Genomic DNA, 25,834 nt, shown 5'->3' on the forward strand with positions numbered 1-25,834 from the left:
TTTATATGAAATTTTGTGAGCTAGAACGATCATCAGAATGATCATAGAACAAATAATTCTTCTTAATTTTGCAATATCGCTAATTGATTTTTATAAAATAACTAAACGATCGTTTGTTTGACCCTTGTTTAACCGTCTTGTGTACGACCAAAAAACTTTACGTAATCGTACAACCGCCTACCCGGGTAGGCCATACATTTTGTATGGATCAATTATGTTTTTCGTGGTTAACAGCGTATATCTTTTGAATTACTTGTTAAAGCGAAAGGCCATGGGAGTGACAAAATGCTGACAAATTTTTCAAAATGTGTCACTTTTTTGAGCTTTTGTCAAAATTTTGTAACCTGGAGTAGCCAGGAAAAAAAGTTGACAAAAGTTGACAAAAAGTGATAACATTTGACGTTCGTGAAAAAGCGTAAACAAACTGCTATTTGGCGCAGTTGTGACCCATTGTTATGATAATAATGCTAAAATGCATGATTCTAATTGATTTATGTACCTAGATAGTGCTTCTTAAACAAAATATCGATGATATTCAGATGTTGGAGCTTTTTGTCGCTCTTGTGTATGTTTTTAGTGCGGCCACGAGAAAAGCTCTTTTTTGCAGTTGACAAGCAATTTTGACAAAGTTGAAAAATTTTTTCAGCTCCGTGGCCACGCGCTATTAGATTTGATCGAAAACTATCTTATAGGTTCATAATAATGTTCTATAACATATCGTAGGAAAATTAGAATTTTAAAAATTCTATCAAGATTTTTTTCAATCAAAAATATGTTCTAACTCTACCACCATAACTGGCCAGGACGCATGTTTTAAGTGGATGATTAGTCTTTGTTACGCGTGCGATTATTCAAAATGTCTCAAACTGTAATTTCGCGTGGTGCGCGATCACCTTAATCTAGAAACCGGGAACGCTACGTGTAAAAGCGTAATAAAAATGCGTCACAAACACTAACATGCGGCACTCACGCGTACGTACACTTATGTACTATTCCCTACCAGCATTAAACGGCTTTGAAGGCATTCAGAAGGCATTTAAAGCCTTAGTCGCCTAGGAAGGCGAATAAAGATTTCAACCGAAACTTTCACGGCTGAAACGGGATCTCTTCGAAATCTTTCAACTTTTTGATTCAACGAGAACAGATAACTTGCCACCATCTTAGCTTGTTTATATGCTGGTTTTGCACCCTCACTAATGTAACTGCCAACTAGAGTAGTGACAACGCTTTTGGTTCCGAACCGAGAAAGCGTGTGTTCAAATCCTAATTTTTATTATCTTTTTTGTGTTTATTTCTTTTTAAATTAATATTTTCTTGCTATAATTAGAACAAACCAAATTTATGTAAAGCGAAATTTTAAAACACCTTTTAAAAAATCGAAATAAGTTTGATATATTAATACCTTTCAACGAGTTGGTCTTTAACAACCGAATAATGCAGACCATATTTAATAAAGTGAAATAGCTTAGAGCTTAACGCAAGAGAACATAACACGTAAATCGTGCTATCGAATCTCACCCACATATCTGGGAACACTACAACAGCGCAAAGCTGAAGACGCTTGTAAGGTTTTCTTTTGACAGTTGCAATTTCAAATTTCAAATTGAAAGCGAAATTTTTCAATGACATATTTCAAAGGCATTTAATTACTGCTAAATGCACTGCTGATCGCCTTCAATTCGCCGGCGATTACAAGGCGATTAGAAAGCATTTAACGGAAATTTACGGGTAGGGTTATCCTCGGAAAGGATAAACTAACAGCCTAAAAATTGTATGGGCTTCCGGGGGTATAAAAGGGACCGAACTTTCAATAAATAATCATTCTGATTTTGCAACTCTAGGAAACCTCTTTTTTAATTTTGCATATTCGGATCAGAAAGAAATCTCTCATCCCTCTTCACCCCCTTCTGCGGCATAGGCTCCTCAAATTACTTGAGAGAGCAACTAGCGGGAAGGTTAATTATTGGTGTTGAACGGTTGAGAAGATCGCTGTCACCCAAGCGGGTTTGACTTACAAGGCCGCATCCTTCGCGTGGCCCACAGACCCGTTCGCCGTAGTAACAGTCTTTTTCTAAGTTTTACTTACGTTTCTTTCAAAAGTTATATACATTTTTCAATTGTTTTGCTTGTTGTATAAAAATATATGTTGACGATCTATAAAATATGCTCATGATGTTTTATTAAAAACCGGCTCCGACCGGCTCCAGACAACTTCGGAACCTCCTCCACTCCAACCCAACGGAGCCGGCTCCACACCCACGGCTCCGAAGCTGAATCCGCTCCAGTTACTCCGAAACCGACTCCGCACCAACGACTCCGCGCTCACGGCTCTGGAGGCAGTTTTTGCAGACCGGCTTTTTTACCAAAAAAATCATGTTCAATAAAGTTTCAATCGGGAAGATCCATAATTAGCTGAGTAAATAATGTTGAAAGGAATCTATACAAAAATCGATAAGTGTTGAACATTGTTCACACAATCACACAATCACATCGGGTGTTAGCTTCTACACTTGCGAGAAGATAGATTCGTTTTTTACGCTATCATACAATGCCGTCCCTATTGAAACGTTAGTCCAGAGCTGTTGGTCCGAAGCCGTTGATTCACCGCCGGCTCCGGAGCCATTGATTCGTCGCTGGCTCTGGGACTGTTGATGCGGACTCGGCTCCGGAGCTGTTGGTGTGGATCCGGCTCTGGAGCCGTGGGTGCCGAGCCGACTTCGGAGCCATTGGTGCGCTTCAAAACACCTATCCCTATTCGGCAGTAACACTATGACAAAAGTATGAATGTGTGTGTTAACTTTCAGCCAATTCTATTCTTGTAGTGGTTAGTATCATTTTAAAAGAGATTATTTCAGTGTTAATTTCAAAATATTGTTACACTGTTGTTGCGTTCTGGAACCGCGCGTTCGCACCGATTAGAAAATGCCCCGGCGTCAATACATCAAGTTCTTCCGGATCCTCCGACAACGGTGTAAGCGGTCTGCTGTTGAGTTGAGCTTCCACTTGTGCCAGTACCGTCGACATCTCCCCAAACGCCAGCTGCCGATCACCAACAACCTTCAGTAGGACGCGTTTTGCCGCTTTTACCGCTGCCTCCCAAAGGCCGCCAAAGTTCGGTGCATGGGGTGGGATGAAGTGCCACTTAATGCCAGCGCCAACAGCATACCTCGATATATCCTCCACCGCCGAATCGCTGTTCATCAACGTGTAGAAGTCATCGATCACCTTACTCGCTCCTTGGAAGTTGAGACCGTTGTCGGAATAGACCTCGCTGGGCAAACCCCGTCTTGCCACGAACCGACGAAACGCCGCTAGAAATGCATGAGTTGATAGAGACTCCACAAGCTCGATGTGAACAGCCTTTACTGAAAAACACACAAAGATTGAAATATATGCTTTTTCAGCTGCTGCTCGGCGATGCACCGGCTTCAAGTAAATGGGTCCACAGAAATCAACCCCTACGATCGAAAATGGTCGAGCTGGCATAGCACGCGACACGGGTAGCTGTCCTGGTGGTTGTTGAACTAACACGGGATTCATCCTGAAGCATACCAGACAGCCTCTGCAAACACTATTGACCAAAGATCGTCCTTGAATTGGCCAAAATTCTCTCCTGAGTGCGCTCAATGTTGCAGTTGGCCCACCATGAAGTGCCAATCGATGATAATATTCTGCCATTAGCCTAGTAAATCGTGACTTCTTGGGTAGCGCCAACGGAAATCTGCTACAAACTTGCATGGCTTTAGCGCGATGCAAGCGGCCACCAACTCGGAGCAAACCATCACCGTCCAAAAAAGCTCCTAATGTCTTCAGTGATGATTTGGGACGTACCGTTTGTCCAGCAGACAACTCCTTGATCTCAGCCGCAAAGTATATCCGTTGTTCTCTTTTCACCAGTCGAATTTTCGCCTCTGCTAGCTCGCTCACCAACAAAACACCTTTGTGTTTAGGATCCAGCTTTCGTTGGCAACAACGAATAAATCTCATACAATACGCAGTGATCCGCAGTAATTTGTCATAGTTGGAAAACCTATCACACCAATCATCGCTCTCGCTACTTACTGCGGCCACCAATGAGCTCTTCCTTCGTTCCAATAACTCCTCCTCGGGAATTGCCAACACACCGCTGGCATTCTTCTTCCATTCTTCCTCTGATAGTTGTAACCACCCGGGACCATGGAACCACAGCTTCGATGCTAACAGCTCGTTCGGCATAGCTCCACGCGATACAATATCGGCAGGATTGTCAACGCCCTTTACGTGCATCCATTTGTAGCCATGCGTCAATTCCTGAATTTCGGATACCCTATTCGCTACGTACGTAGCCCAAGAATGGGATGGTGCTCGAATCCAATGCAACACGATTGTCGCATCAGTCCACATAAAGGTTTCCACGTCTGGAATTCTCAACGCTTGGCGTACCACTTTCTGCAACCTTGCTGCCAGTAATGCTCCACAAAGTTCTAACCGGGCCAAACTGACTCTTTTCAACGGCGCAGGACGAGACTTTGCAGCAAGCAACTCAACTACCACTTCCCCGCTGCTACCAATCGTTCTAACATACACGCATGCCCCATAAGCCGCTTCAGATGCATCGGAAAAGCAATGTAGTTGAACAGCAACCGGATTATGCACAACAGCATGGCGCGAAAACTTAACCTCCTTCAGCAACCCGAGTTGTGATTGAAAAGCATACCATCGTTCTTGCATGACAGCCGGTATTTCTTCATCCCAGTCATCAGTTGCTAACCACAACGATTGCATATTTATCTTGGCCCAAGATGTCATAGGAGCCACCAGCCCCAAAGGGTCGTATATACGTGCTACCAAAGAGTAAACCTTTCTACGGGACCAGCTCTCGTTGTTCATCTGAATGTTCGAGTCTATGTACAGTTGGTCCGATTCTGGTAGCCACGCGATACCTAGAGTTTTTATTGGCTCCTCTGGAACTTCAAACATTTTAACGTTGGATGTTGCTCTGTCTTCCGCTGAAACGCTAGATAAAACATCTGGTTTGTTAGAATTCCATTTAGTTAGATGAAATCCGCCCTTTCTCAACAATAGCGTCAGCTCAGCTTGCAACCTAACTGCTTCTTCTTCGCTAGAGGCACCACCAATGTAGTCATCGACATAGAAGTCCTCTAACAACGCCTGTCTCGCCAAGGGAAAGTTTTCCCCTTCATCAATTGCCAATTGCTGCAGTACTCGAATGGCCAGAAAGGAGGACGGTGCAAGTCCAAATGTGATCCGCTGCAACTCGTAGACTTCGATGGACTCAACAGATGAGCCTCGACACGTTGAAAACGAGTGTCGTCGGGATGCACCTTGACTTGCAGATACATCTGTTTTATGTCTGCCACTAATGCCACGCTCCTCATCCGAAATTTCAGCAACAACGCCAACAAGTTCTCCTGAATCACAGGACCAGTCATTAACAAATCATTAAGAGACTTACCACCGTCGGTAGAGGCCGATCCATCAAACACAGGTCGTACCTTTGTACTGGTACTGGACGCCTTGATTACCGGATGATGCGGTAAGAAATAATGACCATGAGCTTCCGCAGAATCAGGGTTCGCAGCCACCTTGACTAAAATCCCTTTGTCGATGTAGTCGTTGATAACCGCCGTATACTTTTGTTTCAACCATGGGTCCCGATTGAAACGTCGTTCTAACTGCAAGAACCGTTTTCTCGCTATCGCACCGGACGGTCCCAATTGGTTCTGTAAGTCACACTTAAATGGCAGCTTCACTATATATCTCCCTTCACTATCCCGCTGATGAGTTTGCACAAAATGTGCTTCGCAATCCCTTTCTTCCTGACTATGTTGAAGCGGCTCACGTATTTCTTCAATAATCCAAAACCGCTCAATTAAATCGTCCAACCTAGTACACGTGCCACAAGTAACATAATTGCTACCTTCAGAAGCCAGCGGAACTTTCCCAGTTGCAACCCATCCAAAAACAGTGCTAATAAATGTTGGGAGCGCTGGTAGCTCGAGCCTAATTTTACCACGGTTGTCCGGTTTCAAAAAAGTCGCGTAAAATTCGGAGCCCAACAATAAATCCACTTCAGCATCACTATCGAAATTAGGATCCGCGAGCACAAAATTCATCGGGAGATTCTGCCTGCTAATTTGATTTCCAGTTACCGGCCTGTAGCTAGAAATTCTCGGCAACACTAGAAACTGCATACGTTCTTGATAGTTACAACTTTTGGAACGTATGACAGTCGTTACCGACGTCGTTATGTCCACTTTCGAATGTCCAACTCCCGATAATGCCGTTTTACTTTCGTACTGCGGTAACTTAAGCCGCGCAGCCAAGCCCTTTGTCATCAGGTTCACCTGAGACCCACTATCGATCAATGCTCTTGCTGACAACCATTTGTTACCACACGCACGCACACTCACTATCGCCGTTGATAATAACACAGAAGTGCACTCTCTGTTCGATGACGCGTTCACCACCACATTTTGCGTGCCACTGGTAGATGGAAGTTCTTCACGAACCGACGGACCGATCGTTTCACTTACATTTTCACCGTGTAGAAGGGAATGATGTTTACGATTGCAAATATTGCATCGCGCACGTGACCAACACTTGGCTTGAAAATGCCCTTGCCTCAAACAATTAAGGCAAAGCTTCTTAGCTTCAACCACTTCACGACGATGCGGCAACGTTAAACTCCGAAACGAGTCACAATTTTCCACCATGTGCGATCCATCACATTTTGCGCACTTTGCTTCTGCAGCCACATTAGACGCAACACGACGTTCACTTGTAGATTTGCCCGCCGCCATTGGCCTATCCACTGCAAACGCGTCCATTATGCGCGTCTGTGTGCGCAAAAAGTTAAACAAATCCGTCACCGTTTTTTGCTCACTTTCTTCAACGTGCCTTTCCCACTTTTGTTGGGTGCTTTCGTCCAACTTCGAAATGATTATCTGAATAATCAAACATCCCCACTGTTCGGTCACTTCATCTATCTGCTTTAGAATTTTTAAGTTCCTTTCGAAACAATCGATAAGCCCATGAATACCCACCGTGTTCATGACTTTCATCCGTGGCCATTGTAGCATCGCGTTAACATGACGCTTTTTCAAAATATATTCGTTAGAATATCGCTTTTTCAAAGCATCCCAAGCCACATCATAATTCGAATTGCAGGCTTGCAAAGTATCCACCACTTTCAGCGCTTCACCTTTCAGAGAACCCTTCAAATAAAGCATCTTTTCAACCTGCGACAATTTCTCGTTCTCATGAACAGTAACAACAAACATGTCGTGATACGGGAGCCATTCGTCATATTTTCCGGAAAATTGAGGAAGCGTCAACTGAGGCAAACGAACACTATTATAATCATCGCACACGCGCTCCTGTTTCACACTCGGTATCTCCGCTCCAGCCCGCAGCTTTCCCAATAATTTTCCTTTCAACAGCATGACTTTGTCTTCGATCTCACCATAAAGCACATCGTTATCTTCACTGTAATCTTTTGCGCCAATATTTCGAGCCAAAGCCTTAAACTCCCTCCAACGCTCGTTCAATAGATCGAGACGAGGCGTCAATTCTGGGAAATCACTCTCTTTGTACTGCGCCAAAAACGTGTCGATTCTTGTCAACGATTGCACGACTCGGTCGCGCTCGCGCTTTAGGATAATCATATCCAGATCTTCTGCTTGTGTGTATTGCATTGTATTGTTCGAACCCGACGCGTCAGAGAAACCGGCAAAATCTTCACTAACCGACATTTCTAATACGCGACACAAAATGCATACACACGCAAAGAACACCCACTAGCACAATGATTTCTCACGCTTTCGCGATTTTTTCTTATTCAGAAATCCACCAACGCTCGATACGGAACTTTCAGATTTCACACGCGTTACGCGATTTTTTCCAAAAGAAATCACACAAAGTTCTTCACTTTAACCAGTCAAACCAAACCGCAAATATTAGACCATCACGGCACCAATGTTGCGTTCTGGAACATGGTTTGTTGGTTCCTTTCCCCCTTGACGCCTCTACGCCCTACGTTGTGTTTTGTTGTGTCGTCTTCGATCGCCAAAGGAGACAAAGTAAAGAACACGTCCGGCTCGTATCGAGTTTCATGCGCTAGTGCCGCTTTATTCGCACACATACTTAATCACAAATTGTCGATCGGCAGTGCTGCCAGAAAATACATTTAACTTTTAATTCCCAACTGACAAAACAACCGCAAACAATTCAAAATGACCGTTTCATAACCCTTACATTCCAACAACTGTAATACAACATTTGAAACAAAAAAAGACATAAGTATCCTCTCAAAACATGTGGCAAGGCCGGTTGGGGTGTTGGAGTTGCAGCACATTTTTGATTGAAAAAAATATTCATAGGATTTGTAAAATTCTAATTTTACAACAATATGTTATAAAACATTATTGTGACCCTATAAGACAATTTTAATTCAAATCTAAGTAATTCAAAATATGTACCATTTTATTTTAATTTTACCACGAAAAACATGATTCTTCCATACAAAATGTATGGCCTACATGGGTAAATTATTTATATAAACTTAAATAATTTAAAAAAAATATTTAAACATTTTTGCTTTTTTTTATTATTTGCACTTGGGTAGAAAACATCTCTGAGTTCTGAGGCATTTTTAAAATTTGAAGTCGATACGATTTTTCATCCAAAGTTATTTTGGAATAAAGATACGAAACTTACCCGGGTAGGCGGTTGTACACATGACGGTTAACGTTGCTGTTCAGATTGTCTACTGGGTGTGCGGATCGGATCGCGTAGCTTTCCAAACGTTAACGGATAATTCCACCACAAAGAACATTCTTTTGTGCGAGTTCAAAGAAACGTGTTCGATTCGCATGCTTCTTGAGGAACAGAACGCTTGAGTGACTTACCAAGTTTCAATTACTAACCAGAGCGCATTTGTTTTATTTAGTGGCAGTATTCAGTTTTTTTCTGTTTGTCTTCTGTTGGCTTAAAGAATGGAGGAAGCTAATACAGTATTTTATGAAGGCTTGGACATGTTTTACGAAACACAGTCTGTGACATGGAGAGCAAAATATAAGCATGTGTTGTTTGAAAAAATGTACGATACATTCCTTAAACCCCGTATATTACAAGCAAAACTTAACAATCTAAGTGCTAAAGAGACTGTCGAGCTCCTGGTCCCCAAAATTGGAGAGTGGATTCGTAAGAATTCAGTTCGTGAACAATTGAACTTGCGCAACGATTTAAAGGACAATGCAAAAGCGACTCAGCTACGGTCCGAAGGAAATAAAATGTTTCACCCGAACGTGAAACGCTACATCGAGGCGATCAAGCTGTACAATGAGAGCATCGCCTTTTCCGAAAAAGGATCGACAGAAAGGTCTTTGGCTTATGCAAATCGCTCAAACATTTGTCTGAAGATGCAACGCTTTGAAGAATGTCTGAAGAACATTCGGCTTGCTCGTGAGTCAAACTATTCTGGAGAAAAGTTGAATCAACGCGAAAAAGATGCCAAAAATGCTTTGGCAAAGGCTCGGAACAAGAATGCTTCATTGAGCAAGGTTTCTCCGGATGTGGTGGAAGAGCCCGAGCTAAGCTATGCGGCCAAGGAGAATGCGCCGCAAGTTGCCAACTGTCTGGAACTGCGCAAAAACGAAGAATATGGACGGCATGTGGTTGCCACTCGTAAGCTGAAGGTGGGCGATGTCGTGATGATCGAAAGGCCGTTCGTTACCGTGCTGAAGGATTCCTTCCGATATGTTCGGTGTGATTTTTGCCATGGCGAACGACCATTCACATTGATTCCGTGCGAAAGATGTACAATGGCCATGTACTGTTCGGAGGAATGTCTGAGTAAAGCGTACAACAAGTATCATCGATATGAGTGCGGGCTTTTACGAGACTTGTGGGAAGTTTTCGAAGAAGTTCCCTTGATTGCTATTCGCATGATTGCCATTGCGATCGCCACCTTCGATAATAATCCAGAGGCATTGAAGGATCATCTCGATGCACTGGATGAATCCAATGTTAACGGGTTTACGATGGATTGGAATAAAGCAACGCAACAGGACATTTTCAACACGGTGCACGTGTTAACCACTAACCAAGAACGGCGAGACAGCATTTGGGTTGCAATGTTCATCTTCAATGCTACCATCCTACATACCCTTATTCTGGAAAGAACAGAGATGGGACCGGTATGTGCGGCAAACCCAGCAACAAACAAGGTTTTACTAGATTTGATCTTGCGATATTTGCAAATCGTGGAATGTAACAGAAAATTGTTGTCCTTTAATGCGTACAAGGTGAAGGAATACGAAGATGAATCATTTGCAGTGGGTTGCTACCCATTGATTAGCATGCTGAACAATTCCTGTGCTCCCAACGTGCAACGCATCACTTTGCCCGATGGACGGTGTGCCGTTTTCGTCGTCCGTCCAGTTCTCGAAGGAAGTCAACTTTTCGATTGCTATGAGTAAGTGAAATCAATAGAAGAAATGGACACTCTTCATCATACTAATAATTTCATTTGTTTCAGAGCGGGTCATACATTGCATGAACGAGAAATAAGGCAATCAATGTTGTCATTGTTAGAATACGCTTCAGTAGTATGGTGGCCTACAGCTGCTCGCCCCCTAGCTCGTTTAGAGTCGATCCAGCGCAAATTCACGCGGTTCGCTTTGCGCTCCTGGAGTGTCCAACTTGACTATGAGGGACGCTGTGCGTTGCTTGGCATCGAGACGCTGAAGCAGCGTAACTGCAACGCTCAGAGGCTGTTTGTCGCGGGACTTCTTGACGATCGGATCGACTCGCCCGCGCTTCTTTCGAGGCTCAACATGTATGTCCCGCCGAGATCGCTCCGAGCTAGATCGCTCCTTGACGTGGAGGAACGCCGCACTCGCTTTGGCTCCTCTGATCCGTTTATTCGTATGTGCCGTGAGTTTAATGTTATTTGTGATCGTCATCAATCTGACATGTCGCGCACCGCATTGTTAAATAGTATTCGTGTCGTGCGACCTTTTACATGTTAATTATGTTACTTAAGACTAAGCGTGATAAATGAATGACCGAAATGTGACTATGTTATAATGAATGAATGTAAATTAATTCGCTTCAAGTGGGCCACTTGCGGTCCGTTGAATTTTAATTAATAAATAACAAAAAATAACAAATAACATTCATGTACAGCTTCCAATGCACATGTGAAGCATGTACGTTCAATTATCCTACTTGGAAAGTTCTTGTGGAAGGTAGTGATGTAATCAATTCTGAAAACATGACAAAACATTTGTACTACAATCGGATGCTCAGTTCTCATGAGGATAAGAAAGTGCGCAAAATTATGGCAGAACTGCGGTCTTTTCTGAATGAAACACCAAAATTGTATCCTGAGAGTGAAGTCTGCTTTAGACAGGTAGAGTTTGTACGGTCTCTTCAAGTACTGTACAACCAAACATCTGAAAATGCGGAGTATTGGAAACACTGCAAACCGTAGCTAATATCCCCAGAAAAATGTGTGAGGTTCTGAGTACAACTGAGTTAATTTCCTTACGTATATTTTTAGCGCGGGTTTTTACACATTTGATGTTCGTTCAATATGCCCATGAATTCGATATGCTGATAATAAACTGATTTTTTCTTTTTGATAAATAACAACTTAACATTTACGGAGTATTGCTATTCCTTCCGAAACTTCAACTTTTCATAGATGCACTATCGAAATAAATCAAATAAATCATCTCACACGATGTAAAGAATCGCTTCCCATAAACGGTTCCTGTTATATAAACGAAATATCACTCAACGATCACGTGAATCCCCGTGGGAAATTGAAAACTTCACGGGATAAGGATAAGGAGTTTCGTGTATTGACTCGGATACCTCTTTAATCGTTAATGTGATGATGGATGGAAACGCCCGTAAGCAGTAACGCTAGACCACCTGCCAAGATATGTTGCTCAATGCCTTGCGGATATTTTGAGCTGTATCTTTATCGGAGTATCCTGATTGTCTTGAACTGCCGGAGTGATCATTTCTCTCTCTCTCTCTCTCTCTCTCTCTCTCTCTCTCTTTCTCTCTCTCTTGCTCTCTCTCTCTCTCTCTCTCTCTCTCTCTCTGCAGACACCGGATCTCCGTCAGGTCTCACTTCACCTGGTCCAGCCATAGAGTTCGCTGTGTTCCCCTGCGCCTTATGCCGAACTGGAGATCGCTGTCGAACACTTTCTTGGTGGGGCATGAGTCCGGCATCATCATGACATGTCCCAGCCATCGTATCCTGCCAGCCTTCGCCACCGTCAGGATGCTCGGTTCGCCGTACAGCTCAGCAAGCTCGTGGTTCGAGCATGGAGCGTGGAGGAGAAGGATGGTCCAGGACTCGTGTCCATAGAGGACCACCGGGCGAATCAATGTACGATATATATCACATTTCGTGCGGGCTTGAAGTCTTCTGGATCTCAGCAGTCTTTGAAGCCCATAGTATGCCCGATTCCCCTGAACAATGCGTCTCCGGATTTCGCTGCTGATGTCGTTGTCCGAAGTAACGACCGTCCCGAGATAGCAAAACTCCTTTACTACCTCGAGATTGTCGCCTTCAACTAATACACTGCTTCCCAGATGGTCTGGGTCACCGGTAAGCAGGTACTTCGTCTTCGTTGCATTGATTCGTCGCTTCGCGTTTGAGTCGGGTGTACGCCTCACACACCTTCGCTGTTGTCCTGCCGATGATGCAATCATTTATAGGGTAGCAAAAAAGCGATAGCATTTGTTGTACTAGAGATTGGAGATCATTAGGAATAGGCTTAGTATATGATAAAAAGTTAATTCTCACCACCGACTTCCGTGACAGTGCCCTTGGGAAGATGAGATTAATCAGTAGAGTATCATCTTACTCTTTCTTCCACTGTGACACTGCCGTGACCAGGATTCGAACCTGGGTTACTACGGCCACAACGTAGGGTCCTAACCACTAGACGATCACGGCTACAGACGGTGACTGGAAGGTTTTTCCCTTGAACAGCACAACTTTCGATTTCAATCGATGGCTTTACTGGCCATGCAGTGGGGAAAGCATCGACTGGCCAACTGAAGAGAAAGTACGCCAAAGAAACAGAGCGAAGCGTATGGAACAATACGATCGAATCTCCCTTCCAGGGTGGGGTGAACCCAAGCAATGTAGAGAAACGAGATCAAAGGTAAGCATGGTGAATGTGTTGGTGGTTAAAAATATATTCAAAATGTTATGCCTCTGTCCTCCACCATCATTATCAGTGAATACTACAAGTTCAGTGAAGATTTGTTCAGTAAAAGTAGAATTTATTTAGAGCAACGGATGGGATTGGATGAAAAAAAACATGTTTCCGCCCGGGATTGAACCGGGGGCCTTCCGCGTGTTAGGCGGATGTGATAACCACTACACCACGGAAACTTGCATCTGTTGTTCTCTATGTATTTGTGAAATTTTGGGAAAGCTTAACATCCATTGTTAGAAGATAAAATTCAGTCTTTTGCTGTAGCTCAAAGTTCGGCCACGTTAAACAAATCGAAACTGTTCCACCATTGTACGTAAATTGCAACCAGAACCTACGCAAACGAAGCATATTTCGCATGAGAGCATGTGCTTGGAAAACGAAATGAACATATAAATAAATCAACACATCATTCCATAACACCTTTAGCCGTTTCAACGAATGATGAACGTGGAACAATCCGAAGGCCAATCCGCGGTACAGGTGAATGATTATTGATTATGTTCATGACTCATTAGGGATATTAAGTCCTTTGGCTGAGCTACATACACTGCATCGACGTTGTTGGGAATGCTTTCTGAGTATTGGTTTATGATTTGACTGTTGCACAATTCAAACATTAATTTCTACAGTGATTTAAGACATGGTATGTGCCAACAAATCCATGGCGTCACATCCATTTAATTCACTCACGAGCAGGAATCCACTTCCCAAATTAATTGTAAACATGCCGATTCTTAGCGAGATTGCGTCGTTCTAATGGATTTCTCTCCATATTCTCCATGATGCACAAAAACGAAACACCCTTTTTGCCCAAACCGACCACGTTACATCAATTTCGCCTCTTTTCTGGGAGGATTTTGTTCTATTGCGCTCCCTCGGCACCGATTGGCGATAGAAAAACAACTGCGAGGCAGTTTAAATTTAATTATAAACTGTTGTTTTTCTTCATCCTTGTGCAACCAAAAGCACACAGACTCTCACGCGGACCTGAACCACATCAACGGAAGGATGAGAGAACCGTCATTCGTTACGGTGGAATGTGGCTTGCGGCCATATTGCACAACCAGACGATACGGCTGCCTCATCCGGCGTTACAAAAACACGCAACCCAGCTCATGTCGATGTTTGTCTTAATCTTTCACGGTACCATGCCGGCTTTGCAGGGTGGATTGCGTCTGCTATTTGCCGTTGATTGGATATTTCCGGGAGAATAGCAAAGGAAGCACCAAAACACGTCGTATAAGAGATTTTTTACATGAATATTCGCCCATCACCAATACAATTGATCGATACCCACACAAAATCGCTCAATATATGAGATTTAGCAACGATACTCATTAGTTGAAGCGATTTATAACGCCTCCGCCATTGGATCCTCTGCCCGATAGGTCACTAATCGGTTAATAAGGTTTTGCCAAATACATAAACTACCTTCTACCGCCAGTCTCGTCCCTCTCAAACCAACCATGAGTCCTCTCCCATGGTTCTGTATGTGCATGTTCCCCTCCTGTGCTGAGACCCCCGGGAAGGAAGATCGGAAAATCAGAGATTAGAGTGTTTTCCTTGGCATTATTTGGCCAATCGCTTTTCCGATAAACGTGATCTCCTCCATTTCGCTTCGTTGTCTCATCATGTACTGGTTCCCGTATGTCCTTGTCAATTAGCAATTGCGCATGGCACTGACGTCACGACTAACGGAACAGGATGCGCTTTCTTTTCGCGTGCGCGGTACGTTATCTCTTTCAACTGACATCTCTCTTCTACAAGTATCTCCTATTCTTTCACTGTCCTGAACAACGAAGACCTCTCTGGTGCCCCAGATTCCTGTAGAAAGTATGACGAATAGAGAGCTCCATGGAAATCTCTTCCCCGTGGCAGACATGGAAGAAGGAGAAGGACGCTTACCCGTGTCTCCATGCTGCTCCAACACTATTTATGGAGCCATTTTGTTCGAACAGAAGAGATAAATACATAATCCTTCTAATTTTCCTAAATCAGTAATCGTTCTCACCTTCTCCGTCGACCTTCGTAAAGCTCACCTGAAGATAACAAGCGCGTAGGAGTTCGGCAACACATTATATTTCATTGGTAGTACATAGGAAGAGCTCCATGTTCAGATAAATGACAACCATTGCAAACGACTCCATTTCCGCCACTCCAAACACCTTATCCTCCCGTAGAATTGTAAATCTGATTTGGAAAATAAATAATCGCTTATGTGCAGCGCGCGCGTGTCCTCATGAAATGATCCGAAACTGGTCAGAGAGCCTGAAAGAGACCAAAGATATGAGAGAAAGAGTCAAAATATTGTGAGAAGTGAGCTTTCCTATTTCCAATTTTCCATTTTTTATTTTTATATTCACTCTTTTCCGCTGTTCCGCAATTCACTCCGACAAGGTCCCAGCAGGTCCGCGGATTATGTGCAGATCAGTGTCGTGTGTCCTGCCTTATCAACAGACGAGGTATGGTGGAAGGGCACGCTAGAATGATCCCTTCTCTTTCTGTTGTTTTCCATCGTCCTTTTTCTAGCTTCAGCGGTACCGTCGCACACATAAGCATTAGATTTGTTTACCTTGCTGCCTTCGCTCCGGATTTTCTACTTTGTGCAACGCCATCCTCGTGAAGCAGGGAAATGACTGGGGTACGTGGAAGGACTTCCTTTCTACCGGACCATCCAGGAAAGGAGCTACTTTGATGGCGTCAAACTGTGCCAGCCTCACTTTTGCGCGAACTGTCGAATAGAATTGGTGTGATTGGGCAGTTGTCATTAGTTGGACCCGTTGCCATCGTAACGTGAACCTGTCAGTGAAGGCCAAGAACGGTATTCTGTGCATCATAGTAGCTAAGCAAGTGATATAAAAAGGACAATTGACATCGAATCTTTAAATCAAGCAGAATATAGCTTTTTTGTCAAGTAGTGAATCGAACATTCTCCATTGGATTGAACCCGGAAGAACATTTCAATCTGTTATCCTGGATAATTGTGTTACTTTATGTGAATATGACCTGCCGAAAAAAATAGAGACTCTTGCAAAAAATCGTTTCTCTGTCGCGTGTATTGTTCCCTTCAACTCTCCGGTATTGGAAACATCCTGTTCCTATCATCCCGCAGCGGAAGTAACAACTTAAAATGGATTGGGATATCGTTGACATGTAAGTAGATTAGTTTTTGGTCTCCCTTTTATGGGTTTGAATAAACTAATTGGCCTTTAAGTCCCTGATGACTTACTTTTGTCGTAATTCCTCGACCCTAATGAACATTCTTGCCGATGTCTTTTTTGCCATGACGAACAGATCACATTTTCACGGATCGATGGCATGCAGTCAGTTTATGTATTGATTTCTAATTGAACCTGAAAATAAGATCTTTTGGAAGATTCACAACCGTCCAGCGCTCAAATCTCTTTTTTTTTATTTCCGGTCCTTTTCAGCTTTAATTTCCACCCGGAGAACCAGGAGCTAGACATTGGCATTCAATCAATCCTGCTGAGGGAATCGTGCTTCATCACAACACTTCCACAGACTGAGGACGAATCTTCAGAATGCCACAACACACCAATGATCCATTGGTCTTCATCCTGGAAGCCTTCTAAATGCATGTAAGTACACCAACACTGCTTAATCTACGTGGAAACAAGCGTTTTGTCGATCCCAAGGATTAAGAAATTACATTCAAACGATTTGAGGTTGATAAATACTCACAGCGACAAACGAAACGAACCCTTCCCTCAACTACCTTTCGATAAAAACTATTTGTTTGGTAAACGTACCAAACGTACGTACCGTACCTGGTGTAGATTAGCAGACGATAAATGAGTTCCTGGGACCTTTTTACTTTGTACTGATAGTTGTGATGGGTCGAGGGAGCTTTTGTCCTTCGCTTTTTGGTTGTTGACATGGTTTCCGTTTCTACCATTCGGTTGTTACTGGACGGCTTCCTTAAAGTCAACACAATACAGCATCTCATTCAACGATCCCAACAATCAGGTCAGGATGGGATATGATATGAACGTCCTCCATAAACTTCCTTCAGGTGGAAAAACTGTGTCGGGAAAAATACTTTTTATTGTAAAAGCGTGTGCAACGAACATAAATTATAACTGAACATGATTGGCTTCATTTGCGGATATGAATACGTAATGGAGTGTTGTGGAATGGAAAATAGTGGATTATTTCGCCGCAGTTATCATGGAGAAACATAACAAATGAATCCATAAACATGTATGACTGTGTAATATGTTGTAAAAAATGGAAAATATGAATTGATTCTTCTCTAATTTATTCATTACTTTTGAAAAGACTTTAAAGTAAACCTCAAAGGATAAGAAATCTGTTCCTCAAAAAAGAGGTTTCCTTACAGAAAGGTTTCACGTTCACACTTTCTGCAAACACACGTGTGACGAAAACTTCCTAGTCCGAACCTCCCCTTATCCTTATCTCCTTATCCTTGCTGTAATGGTCACGTTGTTTGGTGTTATGAAACATTCAATCCACAGAGACGTATAAACGTTCTCATCCTCCTGTGTTTGCTAACTTCACCAACACCAAGCTTCAGCATAAACTTTTGTGTAACTTTCCTTCTTTCAAGTCAACCGATGATTGATTGGGCGACCAGATGATTGGGAAACTAGAAACAATACGAAAAGCGTTTCAAAGTTTCATTGTTTCATACATTTTTAATCATCCGGAATGAAATGGGAAACGGATTTGTCCAGAGAAGTTGATGGATCGGTTGTTTGTTATTTGAAATTGGTTTGACTTTACTTGAGATGTTTGATTGGGAGAAAACAGAATTTTATTTCCGTATTACCTTTTGATTTAAGGAAAATCAGGTCAACAATTTTCCCATTTTTCCATTTCCACAAGGCATTTTGAAGCCGTATAAACCTCCAACGCAATTTATAAAAACGATTTTATTTGCAGGAAATCAGTGCCATAATTACCCAAAGAAGGAGTTTGCATTAATTACTTCATAAGGCTTCCGCAACATACTTGTTGCAAGAATAAACCTACATTACCTTTAACGAAGTTTCCAAGAACTCAAACAAACGTGATTCGGTACATTAAAAGATATTGGAGCAGTCAAAAACCATTCGTCCCATCGGTGCCAGACGTGTTTTTTAAACGGAAACCCTCAGCATATTTAACGAGAACCCAAAGACAACAATAACTCGCTGCTAATTAACGCTATTTGCATAGGCACAGTTCGGAAGAATCCGTGAAAAAGATGGTCTCGCTACTCGACAGACAGTTGAACGAATGGAAATTACACGAATTTACGTTGGAGTTGTGGCATATTGCATGATTTATGAACCTCTGCATCCATCTGTGAGAATAACTCCCCAATCAAACTTATTTGCATGACCCTTTATGAATCGGGAAATGCTCCGTGACGGAAAGTTTTGTGCTAAATAAATATCATCTACCGATTTCATTTGTGTAGGAATATGTTTTACTAATCAATGGCGAATAATTGTGCCCTTGCATGCTTAACAATCGTTCGCACAATCAGGCAAATAAATTATTCCTAATCGTCCAATGCCAGTCGCAGACGAGAACCGATAATAGTTGGCAGCATTTCAATGAGTTATTTTTTACTCAATTATTTCCATAAACAATCGAAAAGGTTAGAGTGTTCGTTTTGACAATCGTGCATGTTAAATTCACACACTATTATTATGCACCCTACATTTATTGCAAAAGTTTTCAACCATGTTCAAATCGCTCAGAGTCTGCTCTTCTACAAACGACTCTCTCCGCTGTGCTTTCCCTCGAAGGACATTTTTCCAAAGGGGCGTTGCCAGACGATGGACCAATCAGTGCTCTGTTCTCTTCTCGGAGGGTACGGAAAAAGGACTCAAACAGAAGCAATCTGGATGGCTCTCACAGCTGTTCAAACTGAGATGAGATTCCATCGCACTTAGTGAGAGTCTCCTCTACGCTGACGGGTTACGTTCGCTACATTTGCTGTTTGTTTGCGATTGAGGTTAGATATTCTACAGGCTGATGATATTTTCCAATAGAGATTCATTCCAATCACTCCATTTCCCGACGGCATTTGATGTCTGTAATCAGTTGTTGTGAATAATATTGTTTGTGTTTCAGATCTCCAGCGTTGGAGCTTCGTGATTCCCACCAGTTATCCGACACAATGTCCTGTTTAGAGGTATGCAACCTTCTCTTATCATATTTACTACTTCAACCACCGATCTGTTTATCATTTCAATCCCTTTTCACCCTTCAGCAGATGGAAGTACCAAGCGACATGTTCGAGGAACCCAACGACATCTTGCACAAGGATGACGTTTCCATTTCACCTCCAGACATGTGCTTCAGGGATTCTAGTCTACGTGACAAACAACTCCACACTGACAACAACCTCCAGCCTGGGGACGAAAGGCCTTTCCAGTGTGCCATCTGTCCCAAGGCGTTCCGACTTTCCTCCACACTGTCCGCACACAAGAAGCTGCACGACCAAAGAGGACCCAGTCTACGGTGTGAGACGTGTGGACGAGCCTTCACGCAACCCAGCGCTCTCTCCAGCCATCGACTGTTGCATCGGTCGGATCGGCCACACAGCTGCAGTCTCTGTGACAAGCAGTTCGTTCGGCTGCATGCCCTCAAGACACATGTGCTTAGTCACGCGAACGAACGACCCTATGAGTGTGATCAGTGTGGAAAAGCTTTTACCGAAAAGCACGTGCTCGTACGCCATCGCAAGACGCACAGTAACGAGCGGCCCCATGAGTGTGCCGTTTGCTCGAAGGCCTTCAAGGAGCGGTATGACCTGCTGCGCCACACGCTCATTCACAGTGGACTGCGGCCGCACAAGTGTCCCGATTGCTCCAAAACCTTCGTCCAATCCAATGCACTGTTTAAGCATCGAAAGTGTCACGAACGGGAACGCACCGCTGGCCATCATCCGTTGAACGCAGCTTCCTTTGCTGTAACTAGGGCCGAAACTACTTGTTGCTAAGTGAAACAGTGACGGAGCGAGAGAAGCAACAAGTGTTAATGTTGATTTGCAGAGTGTAAATCGAAACGTGTTTGAGCAAATGTTATTGTGAGTGTCTTTGGAACGACATTCAGAGGAAGAGTGCAATTAAATAAAGTGTGTATATATTCACAGACATGCTTCTGAGTCATCTTATTAATGGTCTCATATGGAATATTGAATTGACAAACGACGAAAATGAATGGTTTTCCTGTTTTAGTGACACTATTGAACAAAGTCACTTTACATTCCCTCACTAAATTACCTACGCAAACAACTGATGTCACTCGAAACCAAAAGGGACGTTGTTGCTCCATTCCACAATGCTCCACAGTTCCAGAGGAAGGTTTTGTTGGAACCACTCTGTAAAGACTACTCCTTGCCCAGCATGGTTCCGCTGATTGTTAAGTAAACATTTTGAAGAGGCAGATTGTCCTGCAACGAAAATACCTTTAATATGTTTGCACAGGAAAGTACAATGCCAATAGTTACGGAGATTGAGAAGCGAATCTTGACATGCTCTTTCCCATCGCTGCTTCAAGTCATGGCGGTGGCAGCATTTGAGATGCTTTCTATTTTCAGGATTTAAAAAGGATTTACATCTCAGGCGCTTTCAACACATTTTAGTGCTTGTGGCTTATACCGTGGCCATGGTACGAAAAAAGGCTCTTTGTAGAAGAAGTAGAAGCAAATCAACGACGGATTATTTTTGGAAATGGTTTGTGCCTTCAGCTATGATGGACTTTTTTTTATTCCACGCAGTTTGCATCGTACAAAAAAGACGTTGTTATTTTTCCATATTTCCTAAATTATGCATGCAAAACGATCCACATCGGAAGTGTTTTTTTAGGACACGTTCGAAAAAATCGGAAGGAAATATAAAACCGAAAGTGGGTGTTTCTACAAAAGCTGTATTTTATAAAGTGAATGGTGATTTTTTTCTGCTTGTTTGCTTCATCCAATGTTTTATCGATTAGCACACAACATGGAAATATTTTTTCGGGGATTTTTTTCATTACATTCAGCCCTTTTCACAAGCAAAGATCGAATTATTGTAGCCATTTTCCTAAAAGACGCATTCTTCTCTATCAAGACACTCTGGCTTTGAAAGAATAATCCAAATAACTTGCTGAATAATTTCTACCATCTTTGATCCTACACCGTATCTTCCATCATTCCACATTTCCTCTTACCAGCTCTGCGCCATTTGCAAACAATCATAATTGAAACGCGTTTGAATCATGAAAATGACATAACGAAACTCGTGACAAAATGATTTGTGATGCGACGGTTCAGTGATGATTTTAATATGCTCCGAAAATAGTCATGGCGATTTAGAATACGGAGCTACATAGACACGACGGTAAACCATGTCGAACGTGCTTAAATCCATTCGGGCATTCGGGCGTGGCATATAATCCTCGGCGCTTTCGTCAAACATCAAACCCTTCGTTATCATTATTACACTCAATTATGCTGTAACTTTGACCGGGGAATACTAGGGGAATCGAACGTTGAACATTGTAATTGAAACCATTGCCAGGGTTAGCGGCCCTTTTTCATGTCCTTTTCATCGGTGTGGTTCTCTCTAGACCGAAATAGCTGAGTGTTGCACGTAAAATAATTAATAGAGCCAGAAAGCAAACCATCCTCATCTCATAAAATGGGGCAATGACAACATCGAGAGCTAAACTCCAAACAATTCCACGTAAAAGAGGCCAACTCATTGTTCTGTGCACTAATATCTTAATTAATATCGACATTTTAAGGCTGATTTGTCCTAAGTAAACCATTTCTGACAATAATTGACTTCATTTTTTATGGCATCGCATACACACGGAAACTACAAGAAGTAATAAATACCTTGTGAAATCTATATAGATGCGAAATATGCCTCCGGATATTTGCTAGGACAGAGATGCTTATCACAATCTTCATTTCCATCACATCCAATCCACTTAGGGGAAGGTAGGTAAAGACGGACACTGCGGGTAAGATGGACACTCCTCATAAATGCATCAAAATGGTAATTTTCGAAAAAATCAACAATGCAGGATCCTAACTTAAAGTTGAACAACACATTTGAGAACATTTTTGGTAATATATATGCAAAATTGGTTAAATCAGCGAACAAAATAAACTTTCAATCATGATCATCCTTGTGGATCTAATTTGGCTTCTACGGATCTTAAGCTCTACAACTTGTATTGTTTATATTTCCGGAAGTTTTATTTCATGAATGGGTTGTCGTGATCATTAATAAAAAAAACTGGCGAAAGAACGAGGATAAAAGCAATACAAAATATTGTTTTCTGGTGGTTTAAACATTCTGACACCAAAGCGGGAAAGACGGACACCTTGTTGTAGGGAAAGATGGACACCGAATTTATTGATTTTTTTACTTCTTATATCAATTGGTGATGAATATATTTCTTCAAATACCTTAAATAAGGCTATTCCGGTGCTATAAATCAATCAGTAACTAGAGAAAGTATTTAAATAATCGAGAAATGAAACACCGGTCAAAATAGTAGCCACTCGTTATGCTATTACACGCTCGACGCTGATGAGGCGCTTCACGAAATCCAATATCTTGTCACGACTTGGACAACTTTTAACAATAAAAAGATGATGCATTGATACGACATTGTTCAGGAATAGATAAGAAATTCTATGGGATTACAAACATCAAATGTTGAATTTTGACATGGTGGAAAATGGATTAAACTATTAACAAGTCCCTCAAAAATTACTGGGGTCGTGGGCTTTTCGCGTAGTAATTTCCTTAAAGGCAGTTCTAGACTGTTGTTCTGTAAGCTGGAGCAACGTCAGCTGTAAGTGCGCGATATTTCAATAATGCTTTAGATTCTGCATTCTATGATATATTAGAAGCGGTGCTTACAATTTCTAAAACCACAGCTGAATGAATCGTCGTTGCAATAGGCCAAAAATTGGTTTATAAACGTACCAGGACGTGGAAAGCGATAGAATTTGTTAAAATACTGTAAAACTCTTCACTTTCCAACGTTTTTTACAGGTGTCCATCTTACCCTTCATGGTGTCCATCTTTCCCATATCAGGTGTCCGTCTTACCCGAACATTTCAAAACCGCACGAAAAAAACCATGTTCTTCATTCATGAAAAATACGCAAAAATCGATGGAAACTTAAAAGTTTTAACAAATTTTCTGATAAAACATGAGTGTAAGATAATATATGCAAATTTTCAAGAACGTTGCACTTATATATCCCTAGATTTTTACCATTTCCCTTAACGTGTCCGTCTTTACCTACCTTCCCCTACCCTTTTCTAACACCATCAAAGGACGAGAGGAAAATGCAAAAGTACTTTGTTCAGCTTACTTGACGACCACAACACCAAGAAGTAGTAGGCCACGTGCATGGATGGTTACGATTAGCCGGTTCCCGTGTGGGTTTGTTTTTGTAACTTTGATTTGGCGTAAAACAGCTTACTGATTCCGGATGAGACGGGGTGGCGTACAGCCTTCGGGGTATGTTTCTCATTTTGTGACACATTGTACATTGCCGCCGGTAGTTGCTGGAATTAACAAAACATACCGTGATGCTGAGTGAGGTGACAAATTGACGTGTGGGAATTAATTTAATTAATGATTTTTAAATTAAGATTGCCTTAGCACCTTTTTCCGACGATTGGTGACCGTCTCCTGACACTGAAGGGTAGGAATTAAAATCTGTTAGAAATTTGACTAGCTCACAATGCTTCGATCAATGTCTTCTTACTTCTGTCCCACAAACAGCAAACAAGCAAAACCTTCGTGTGCCTTCTGGACCAACGGAAATCTCCAGAACCACGCCACAGCCTACTCAAACACACTCTCGTAGCCCGGGAGTATGTTTCCACTATTTACACATCAATTAATTCCCATAATGACTTCTTCCGATTGCTTGGCAGAAGCAACCTAAAGGACCCTGCCTCCTAAATGATCCTGTCCCTATTTGTCTGTCCTTGTGCCATTCTTTGAAGGAGAAAGTGCGCCTCCGAAATGAACAACAGCTGAACCAACTCTTGCCTGAAGTGGTTGCCGCAGATTGCTTCCCACAAAGGTACTTCTGGCCCGAAAATTGATTCTTCATAGACACCTTTCCTTTTGGGACATATTCGTCCTCCGTTGATCTTTTTATTGCATTGCTTGTGGTTGCACAATGAGCTTCAATGGATGATGATTGTTACATTACAGACACCTGGTTATGGTTCGGGGTGAATTTCATTCAACTTCTGGGTTAACGTTGAATTGCAGACCATGAAATTAAAGATTTGTTCAACAACATGGATTCTTCTTCTTCTTCTTTGGCTCAACAACCGATGTCGGTCAAGGCCTGCCTGTACCGACTTGTGAGCTTGGCTTTCAGTGACTAATTGATTCCCCCCCATAGCAGGATAGTCAGTCCTACCTATGGCGGCGCGGTCTATTTAGGGATTGAACCCATGACGGAACAACATGGATTAAGAACCAATAATGCAAGAAATGGCTGCAACTTTGTGAATGTTCACAAAAAAGAACACTTCAAAAAGAAAAACAAAATCTCGATTTGAAACGAATGCAAACAACCTCATATTCAAACTCCACGGTTCCTGTATTAGATTTAATATTCAAACTTACTTGTAGTTTCCAAGCGGGACATTGTTATCAGATCCATTGCTTATCCATTGCTTTCAACAACAATTTATTTACCTAATCGTAAATTTTTACACGATTTCAGCCACCAGCTCATGGACTGTGTAGGAACGAGGTCAAATATTTGCCAAAATCGGTTTGACCATCTTGGATGCCTTTGACTTCATTGACAATCCTTAGTGTTAGTGCAAAAAAGAGCTATGCATCGACCTGTATCATACATAGACTTTGGTGAATTACATTGAATTTTGTCATCAAATCACTCATTATTAGTAATTATTCTGTATCTTTCAGGCTGAACCATGTAAGGACATGACCGGAAATAGAGGCAAAAACTCTTGTCATTCAGGCACATCTTCCAATGCAGGTGTGAAGTATGTACGTTCAATTATCCGGAATTAGACGATCTTGCCAGAAGGAGCTTAGCTAGTTTTCATGAAAATAAGGCTAAACATGACCGCTGTATTTCTCTGATAAGTTCTGATAGTTTCTGTAGAGAACAAAAAACTGCGTAAGTACATAGCCGAGCTGTTATGTTGATTGAATGAAACACCAAAAGCGTATCCAGCGGCTGATGTTTGCTTCAGACAGACAGAGTTTTCAGATGCTATTTAAACACTACACAGCCCGACATGCCTTACGAAAAATGCCAAGCTTGGATAACACTGCAAACCGAAATTTACGTTCCAAACCTGGTCCCTAGCGAAAGGTTGTGGTAACAACTATGAGTAAATTTTCTTACATTTACCCCGCGATGACTGTGCAAAGATTAAATTAAATAGCTGTCTTTTCTGACTAATTAATCAAAATTTATTTTTTACTTCTGAAAGACGAAAATCAAGATTCAATCAAATAAAGCTGCAGAAATTTGATATATTTTGTTAGTATTTTCTTATTAAACGAGATTTTAACTTCCACTCGTTCTAAAGGTAG

The 25,834-nt window shown here is 42.1% G+C and overlaps 1 protein-coding gene, 2 long non-coding RNA genes and 2 other non-coding genes across 7 annotated transcripts in view; 1 reads left to right on the forward strand and 4 right to left on the reverse strand.

The window, feature by feature from the left end:
- Window positions 1-20,380, forward strand: part of LOC120899632 (zinc finger protein 397-like) — a 28,496-nt gene extending 8,116 nt beyond the window's left edge. The window contains exons 1-4 of one of the 3 annotated variants that reach the window (XM_040305704.1): window positions 16,033-16,403; window positions 16,682-16,849; window positions 19,356-19,416; window positions 19,495-20,380. In XM_040305704.1, the coding sequence (XP_040161638.1) occupies window positions 16,381-16,403; window positions 16,682-16,849; window positions 19,356-19,416; window positions 19,495-20,226 (984 nt within the window). In that variant the 5' untranslated portion in view covers window positions 16,033-16,380 and the 3' untranslated portion in view covers window positions 20,227-20,380. Of the gene's footprint in view, window positions 1-16,032; window positions 16,404-16,552; window positions 16,584-16,681; window positions 16,850-19,355; window positions 19,417-19,494 lie in introns of those variants that run through there. The other 2 variants (XM_040305706.1, XM_040305701.1) reach the window with 2 other exon arrangements.
- Window positions 12,911-12,982, reverse strand: Trnah-gug. Its single transcript has one exon. It is a non-coding gene; the product is annotated as a tRNA-His (tRNA).
- Window positions 13,354-13,426, reverse strand: Trnav-aac. The gene has a single exon. It is a non-coding gene; the product is annotated as a tRNA-Val (tRNA).
- On the reverse strand, window positions 15,047-15,763 carry LOC120899640. Its single transcript, XR_005739079.1, has 3 exons — window positions 15,614-15,763; window positions 15,262-15,518; window positions 15,047-15,179 (listed from the first exon to the last, which is right to left on the reverse strand). It is a non-coding gene; the product is annotated as an uncharacterized LOC120899640 (long non-coding RNA).
- A 763-nt stretch (window positions 20,381-21,143) lies between the features above and the next one.
- LOC120899641 lies at window positions 21,144-24,512 on the reverse strand. The gene is made up of 3 exons (XR_005739080.1): window positions 23,903-24,512; window positions 23,607-23,829; window positions 21,144-21,846 (listed from the first exon to the last, which is right to left on the reverse strand). It is a non-coding gene; the product is annotated as an uncharacterized LOC120899641 (long non-coding RNA).
- Between the last annotated feature and the right edge of the window lie 1,322 nt (window positions 24,513-25,834).

Source organism: Anopheles arabiensis, chromosome 3 (genome assembly GCF_016920715.1).
Source record: "Anopheles arabiensis isolate DONGOLA chromosome 3, AaraD3, whole genome shotgun sequence".
Taxonomy (NCBI): domain Eukaryota; kingdom Metazoa; phylum Arthropoda; class Insecta; order Diptera; family Culicidae; genus Anopheles; species Anopheles arabiensis.